At 67.6% G+C, this 7,349-nt stretch overlaps 4 protein-coding genes across 4 annotated transcripts in view; 3 read left to right on the top strand and 1 right to left on the bottom strand.

The window, feature by feature from the left end:
• The window catches only part of RHOBADRAFT_56015 (uncharacterized protein), a gene marked incomplete at its 3' end in the record, with an annotated part of 1,386 nt that extends 314 nt beyond the window's left edge, over nt 1-1,072 (top strand). Inside the window, exons 2-4 of the mRNA XM_018418136.1 lie at nt 73-573; nt 641-860; nt 933-1,072. Of these exons, the coding sequence (XP_018268242.1) occupies nt 73-573; nt 641-860; nt 933-1,072 (861 nt within the window). The remainder of the gene's footprint in view (nt 1-72; nt 574-640; nt 861-932) is intronic.
• Nucleotides 1,073-1,430: 358 nt separating this feature from the next.
• Nucleotides 1,431-3,748, top strand: RHOBADRAFT_56014 (uncharacterized protein; the record flags this gene model as incomplete). The annotated part of the gene is made up of 7 exons (XM_018418135.1): nt 1,431-1,520; nt 1,593-1,653; nt 1,715-1,833; nt 1,903-2,232; nt 2,302-2,660; nt 2,735-2,904; nt 2,989-3,748. The coding sequence occupies 7 exons, from the start codon at nt 1,431-1,433 to the stop codon at nt 3,678-3,680; spliced, it is 1,821 nt and encodes a 606-aa protein (XP_018268241.1). The 3' UTR covers nt 3,681-3,748.
• A 294-nt stretch (nt 3,749-4,042) lies between these two features.
• Nucleotides 4,043-5,213, top strand: RHOBADRAFT_47035 (uncharacterized protein; the record flags this gene model as incomplete). Its single annotated transcript, XM_018414917.1, has 2 exons — nt 4,043-4,430; nt 4,495-5,213. 2 exons carry the CDS (start codon nt 4,043-4,045, stop codon nt 5,211-5,213), a joined length of 1,107 nt encoding a protein of 368 aa, XP_018268240.1.
• Nucleotides 5,214-5,385: 172 nt separating this feature from the next.
• On the bottom strand, nt 5,386-6,343 carry RHOBADRAFT_56013 (uncharacterized protein; the record flags this gene model as incomplete). Its single annotated transcript, XM_018418134.1, has 3 exons — nt 5,386-5,651; nt 5,721-6,187; nt 6,247-6,343. The coding sequence occupies 3 exons, from the start codon at nt 6,341-6,343 to the stop codon at nt 5,403-5,405; spliced, it is 813 nt and encodes a 270-aa protein (XP_018268239.1). The 3' UTR covers nt 5,386-5,402.
• Nucleotides 6,344-7,349: the final 1,006 nt, after the last annotated feature.

Raw genomic sequence — 7,349 nt, 5'->3', positions numbered from 1 at the left:
CCCCCCCCCCCCCCCCCCCCTGGCCCGGCGCCTCGTCCGATCACCTCGCTCACAGCTATCCGGGTCCACACAGATGCAGCACTTGGCTGGCGACACGTCCCGTTGAGCCGTCTGCGCACGCTCAAGGTCCGCTCCACCGACGTGTCCGACTCGTCGATCGGCCGCCTCCTGTCCCTGTGCGCGCCGACCCTCGAGCGCCTCGACGTGTCGTACTCGAACCTCAAGACGCTCGACTTTGTCTCGTCGGCCCTGCACACGCTCCCCGAGTGGCGCCTCGAGAAGCTCGTCGCGTCGGGCCTGCCGCTCTCGCCGGTCACGCTCGAGGGCTTCCTCAAGCCGCTGTCCGAGCGACCAGACGACGAGCGGCGCCGGTTCCACGTCTTCAAGCTCGGCAGCATCCCCAAGACGTCGTCAAAGGTGCCCGGCCTCAACGACGCCGTGCTGAGCCGGCTGCTGCCGCACCTCGAGGCGCTCGACGGGCTCGAGAGCGTCTCGTTCTTCCAGTGCTGGGACCTCGGCAAGGCGCTTCAGCCTTTGAGTCGCTTCATCGAGGTCGTCGGGCGCAGGTGCTTGGTGCGTCCCCTCCCCTTCTACCTCCTCTCTCTCGCGCTCGGAAGCTCACCACCCTGTCGTCCCTCAGCACCTCGACCTCACGCTCCCCGTCCAGTCGCACCACCTCGAAGGGCTTCTTCCACCTCTTGACGGCGAGGACCCCGCCGACGGCGACGCCAAGCCGTACGAGGCGCCTCGCCTGCGCACCCTCGTCCTCGACTCGTCGCGCATCACGGACGACGCCGCCGGGTCGATCGCGGCGTGCCGCGAGCTGCGGGCGCTCCACGTCGCCGAGACGAGGATATCGAGTGCGTCCCTCGCGAGCCTCTCCTCGTTCTCTCCTCCTCGCACGCCCTGACGAGCGCACCTCCCTTGTGCAGCCAAGTTCCTCGCGACGGTCCTCAGCTCGTGCCCGCACCTCAACAACCTCAACCTGACGTCGTGCCGAGGCATCCCGGTCACGCAGCGGCGTACCTTCTTTGACGCGTGGGAGCGGGGCGAGGTGGCGGTCACGCCGTGAGGAGGAGGAGGAGCGAGGAGGAGGAACGAGCGCCCTCGAGCACGCGGCCACCTGTACCCGCTCCCGACTTGCACTTCATACTTCTGTCGCTGTCTCTGCGTGCCGCGAGCTCGAGAACATGCTTTGCACGAGCCAGCGAGCGCGAGTAAGTGCATGCGCGGGCCAACCTTCTCTCGACGGAACTGCGGTCGCTCGCAAAGCATCTCGCTCTCCACCTCTCGACGCGTGCAGCTCGGCCAGCTTGCCGCCTTGCAGCACCCTATCGGCGGCCCCGCACTCGACCAGCACGCGCCGGACGCGTCCCGCCCTCTCTCCGCCTCGCCTCCTCGAACCCGGGCCATCCTCGACCTACAACGCCATGTCACCTCTGCTGCCGGTGTTGGCGCTGTTCAGCGTCTTCGTGCAGCTCGTGCAGGGCTACCAGGTCCTCGTCACGGACCAGGACGAGGTGAGCTCCCTTCCCGCCCTCCCCTCGCCTCCCCACAGCCTCACAAGCGAGCTGACCCTTGTTCCCCTGCAGGTCCGCCAGGTGTGCAGCGGCATGTACGGCAGCGGTGGAGCTCAAGAGCCATACATCGAGGGTGCGCCCCGTCTCTCTCTTCCCTCCAGCAGCGCCTCGAGCTGACAGCGTACCTTCCGCAGTCCTCTTCTCGCCATCATCCCGAGGGCAGCTCGCCCTGGCCTTCTTCGAGTGGGATGACGCGCAGTGGCTCGGTGTCGGTGCAGACGGCCAAGGTGGCAAGAACGATTGGTCCGCCGACGTGAGTTCCGCCTCGCTCAACGGCGGGTTTCCGGTCCAGCCACGTGCTGACACGCGTTCATCCCTGCAGCGCATCTACATCTGCACGGTCGAGGCGCAAGCCGCCGGCCTGTGCACGACCGAGCAGCTCGGCCTCTTCCTCACGGCGCCGGGCACGCCCGCCGAGACGAGCATCTCGACCTCGTCGGTCCGATTCGACGCCGTCCCCTCGGCTTCCGGCGAGCGCCAGACGGCGCGAGGGCCGTTCCGGTACGACATTGGTGGCACGGGCTACTACTGCGTCGCGACGGTGCCCCTCCTCCTCGAGGGCGCAACGAGGAACACGAGCTTCACGGGCGTCGTCGACTTTGAGAACGTCTTCAGCGGGCATCTTCCGGCGGCCGAGTACCCCAAGGTGACGGTGCGTCCCGTCTCTCCCTCTGCCTTGGCTCTGTCGGCGTCGCACTGACAAGGTCGAGCGCGCGCGCAGTTCTACAAGGTCCTGTTCTTCGTCTACCTCGGCACCGCCGTCGCGTGGTGCGCGCTGTGCTACGTGTACCGGCGCGACCTCTTGCCGCTTCAGCGCTACATCACGGCCGTCGTCGGCCTCCTCGTCGTCGAACACCTGTTCACCTGGCTGTACTGGCGTTACCTGAACCAGACTGGCCACCCGGGCGTCGCCGGCGCCTACCTGTTCGTCGGGTCGACGCTCAACGCGGCGAGGAACAGCGTCAGCCTGTACCTGTTGACGATCGCGAGCATGGGCCTGAGCGTCGTGCGCCCGAGCCTCGGCAGCGCCATGGCCAAGGTTCGCCTCCTCGCCATCTTCCACTTTACCTTTGGCCTCTTGTGCGTCCCTCCTTCCTCCTCCTCCTCTTCCTCTCGCCGAGACACACGTTCTGACCGAGTCTATCGCCCGACAGGTACTCGGTCGGCTCGGCCACGATCCCGTTGTCGTCGACCGTCTTCTTCGTCTTCTTCTTCGTCCTCCCGCTCTCGGTCACCCTCACCGTCTTCCTCATGTGGGTCCTGTACTCGTTGAGCTCGACCATCTCGGACCTCAACGCTCGCCGGCAAAAGTACAAGCGCACGAGTGCGTCCCCCCCTCTCTCTCTCTGTCTCGCCCGAACGCCCGAAAGCCCGAACGCCCTCACTGACGGGGTCCCTCGTCACGCAGTGTTCGTCCGGCTCTACTACATCCTCGTCGTCACCTCGACCCTCATCCTCCTCTTCTTCGTCGCGTCGTCCATCGCCTTCTCGTCGCGCCTGTCGCCGTCCTTCCCGGCGCGCACGTGGCAGACTCGCTGGCTCCTCCTCGACGGGTGGCTTTCGATCCTGTTCGCCGCCGTCTTTTTCGCCGTCGCCTTCCTGTGGCGCCCGGTGGGCAGCAACCGGCGCCTGTCGCTCAGCGACGAGGTGCCGCTCGACGAGGCGGACGCCGAGATGTACGACCTCGAGGACGAGCTCCTCGCCGACGAGGACCGCGACGACGACGACGACGACAGCGGCGGCGACGGCAAGAACTCGCACGCGATGCGGCGCGTCAAGCGCGACTCGGTCGGCGAGGAGCGTCGCGACGGCGCCGTCTTCCACGTCGGGTCGGACGATGACGACGACGACGACGACGACGACACGCGCTCGGCCGCCGACAGCACGCGCCACAGCAACGCGTGGCAGCGTCGCTCGCAGTCGGGCGAGCACGCTCGGCGCAGCAGCGACAGCGCGAGGCTGCTGCACGGCCGCGCGAGCGAGGACGACGACGAGGAGGAGGACCGCGACATTACGAGCCAGCACGCGCTGCGAGGGGCGGGTGAGGCGCCGCCTGCGTACCCGGGCAAGAAGGACGAAGGCACGTACAAGGACGACTGAGGGCTGTGTGGTTCATCGGCGGCGGCGTGTGTCGGGCAGTGCAAGGGTGCCTTTCCCCTCCTCGTCGACGGCGGCGGTCCGTGCACGAGTGGCTCTCGATTCTCGCCTCTCCTTTCGCTCGCCTCCTCCTGTGGCTCAGCTTCAGCTTCTGCTCTGCTTTCCCTCGCCCTGCCCGCAAAAGGCGAAACAGGCGCACGCGCCGTTGCCGGACTCTCCGAGGAGGACGAGGAGCCCGCTTCCCCAACGTTCGCTTCCCTCTCTCTCGCATCGCCCACTCGCCAGCCTCGCACGTCGCACTCGGTGAGCTCCCTCCTCGAGCACTCTGTGTCGACCGCCGCTGACAAGCTCGCCCGCTCGCAGCCATGTCGGACCGCCTCAACGACGACGTCCTCCTCCTCATCCTCGAAGACCTGTCGCCGCCGCCGTTCCCCAAATTCTGGGCCTACTCGCAATACCAGGACACGCTCCGCAGGGTCTGCCTCGTCTCGCTCCGGTTCCTCGCGCTCGCCCAGCCGCTTTTAGGCCGGCATCTCGAGGTCCGCGACTGGAGGAGCTTCGAGCGGGTGCGCGACGGCGCCATGAGCGAGGCGGCGAGGAGCTCTACACGCGTGTACTACATCGACCTGTCCGGCATGGACTGCTTCGTCGCCGACCCGGCCGTCGCCTTCGCCGAGCGGCTGCCCAACCTCCAAAACCTGCGCGTCGAGACCGAGACGCTGTCGACCCTGCTTGGGCTGAATCGTCATGTCGGTGCGTCCGCCTCTTGCTGCATCTAGTGCAGCATCAACTGACTCTCCCTCGTCGTGAACCGCAGGACTGCGCCGTCTCGAGCTGCACCGGGTCGACCTGCTCGACCACACGCCGCCCATCCTCCCTCACGTTGAGCGCCTCAAGCTGTCACAGCTGGTTGCCACGATCGAGCACCTGCAGCAGATGCTGCGGCCCTTCTACCTTCCCTCTCTCCGATTCCTCGCCGTACACGACGTGCGAGAGCCGATCTTGCGCCCCGACGGCCGTTTGGGCCACCGCGGGCCGCTGCCCCTGAAGGACATCGTCAAGCAGCCCATGCTCGACCAGCTCGACGTTATCCACACGGTGCCCGCCCAGGCCGACGTCCTCGGCCCAATCGCCCGCGGGCTCAACCCGCCCGTCCTCTTCTACCTGCACGCGGACGTCGCCGGCTCATCGACGCGGGCGCTCCCCTTATCCAGGCACATCGCCGCGGATTCAGGCCTCGTCATGGTCGAGAGAATCATGAGCCGGATCGCGACCGCCCTCGAGCAGGCGCCGACGCCAGCCGCCGACGAGCCTTTGACGCTCGTCATCCTCGCGCGCGGCATCCTGCGCACCGCCGACAGGTGGCCCGACGTCGCGCAGGCGGTGCGCGCGCTCGAGACGACGTGCGATGCGCACCGAGCCCGCATCGAGTGGGTCGAGGAGCGCGGGCTCAGCGACGAGACGGACTTTGGCGTCGACGAGTTTTGGCGGTTCGCGCGCGAGGTCAGGGCGGCGCAGCGCGAGGCGGCGACGTAGCTCCGAGCCGAGGCGAGCGAGGTCGGACGAGATGCAGCGCAGGACGTGTCCGCTTTCTCCTTTGCGAGCGAGAGCGGCCCGAGAGCTTGACCTTCTCAAGTCGAACGAGTGGCTCGAGAGCTCGTCTTGCTCGGTCTCTCTCTCACGCTCTCTCGCTGCGCCCGACACTATCGACAGCTCAAGCTCTAGCTAGTACTGCACGCCGTAACCAGATCTAGGGCCATGAGTCGGAACCGGCGCCGGCGCCTCTCCCTCCTCCTCGCCCTTGCTCCCGACGGTCCTCCTGTACACCTCCCACAGCGCTTCGACGTCCTTGCCGCCGAGGAGCTTGCGCAGGTGCTCGCCGTCGTTCCAGGTCGAGTGTCGCAGGGCGGCGTTGAGCTGCGGGACGAGGAGCGGGTTCGACAGGTGGCGCGAGAGGAAAGCGAAAAAGAAGCCCTGCTCGAGAGAAAGAGTCAGTCCGCGTCGGGACAGGGATAGGAGGGCTGAGAGGGGAGGTGGATGCACCGTGCGCTCGTAGCCGGCGTCCCACTTGTCGTCCTCGCCCGGCTCGTCGCGCCAATGCGGCGGCGCGAGGCCGGCCTCGCCCCTGAGCCAGTCGGCGACGCCCTCGATGACGCCACCCGGCACGGTCCCTCGCCCGTCGTACTGGAACGCGTGCACGAGCTCGTGCGTGAGGACGCCCTCGATCTCGTGCCGCACGCGGTCGTCGCCGCCGTCGCCGTCGCCGTGGGCGCGATCGGCGACGCCCTCGAGGTACGACAGCGAGAGGTGGACCTCCTTGTGGTCATTGTCGAGGTCCGAGCCGCAGGTGTAGGCGACGCCGTCGAACGCGTGCAGGTGCAGGGTGATGGAGCGGACGGGAGGGGGCGGCGAGGGCGAGTCGGGCGGGTACAGGAGGCGGAGGACGTTCGAGGCGGCGAGCGAGAGGACCGCTTGGGGCGAGGACGTGTGCTGGAAGAATATGCCGCTGCCTGTGTGCTCGAGACGCGTCATTTGGGTCGTGGAGGGCGAGAGAGGCAAGGAGGCGCACCTTTGTGCGCGAGGTCGAGGCAACGCAGGTGAAGCGGTGGGATCGGGTGGGGGTTGGCGCTGTCGAGCTCGTGGTCGATGGTGGGCGTAGGGGCCATGCTCGAAGGTGCTGTGCGGGTGTGTACGCGGTCGCAGGCGGGTTGTGTATCGAGGAAAGTGGGGTTCAAGATGAGGCGAGCTGATGAGGACGACGAGGGTGGGCGCGCTTGTGCGGGCCAGGGACGGGCTGTGCGGATGCAGTGATGCTCTCTGAGGACTAGAGGAGGAACTAGACCCAGCCAGAGGGTCCGTAGCGGCGAGGGAGGGCGAGGGCGAGCCAGGTTCCTCCTCGTCGTCGTCTCTCTCGCTCTTTGGACCCACCCGGCGCACCGCTGCCGCCTCGAGAGCAGCTTGGCTGGCTCGGCATTACATTCGCCAACCCACGCCGCCGCGACAAGCCCGCCGCAACTCGCCATGGCGGCCCTCCTCGACGACGACGTCCTCCTCCTCATCCTCGAACATGTCGACCGCGAGGGCAATCATGAGCGTCACGCCGACCTCTGCGCCGTATCCCTCGCCTCGCGCCGCCTGCGCGCGCTCGCCCAACCCCTCATGTGGCGCCGGGTTCAAGTCAGGCTCGTCGCCAACTTCGACAAGCTCCTCCAGTGCGCCGCCCGCACCGGCTACGGCCAGCACACCCGCAGCTACAGCGTTGTGTCGAGCGGCGCCGAGGTTGTGTCGCACGCCGACGCCCTGGACGTCGCCGCCCTCTTCCCCCGCATCACCGACATGTCCATCTTCTTCGGCCACGCCGCGCCGGTCCTCCCTTTGCTCGAGCAGCACACGAGTGCGTCCGTCCTCTCTCTCTCGTCCTCTCAGTCTTCCCGTCGGCCTCGCCCGTGCTGACTTGCCCTTCGTCTCGTCCAGGTCTGCGCTCCCTCACGCTGTTCGGCCTCGAGGACCTCGCCGCGTCGTTCCCTCCCGCGCTGCCGAGCCTCGCCGAGCTCTTCGTCACAGGTTGTTCGATACCGGCAGCCGTTCTACGAGACTGGCTCCAGCCGGGCCACCTTCCTCGACTGCGCCGCGTTCGCCTCAACTGGCTGCGAGAGTCGCCCGGGTCATTCG

This window comes from Rhodotorula graminis (assembly GCF_001329695.1).
Source record: "Rhodotorula graminis WP1 unplaced genomic scaffold RHOBAscaffold_16, whole genome shotgun sequence".
NCBI lineage: Eukaryota > Fungi > Basidiomycota > Microbotryomycetes > Sporidiobolales > Sporidiobolaceae > Rhodotorula > Rhodotorula graminis.
Note: the sequence above shows the minus strand (reverse complement) of the source record. Positions and strands in the feature narration are given on the sequence as shown.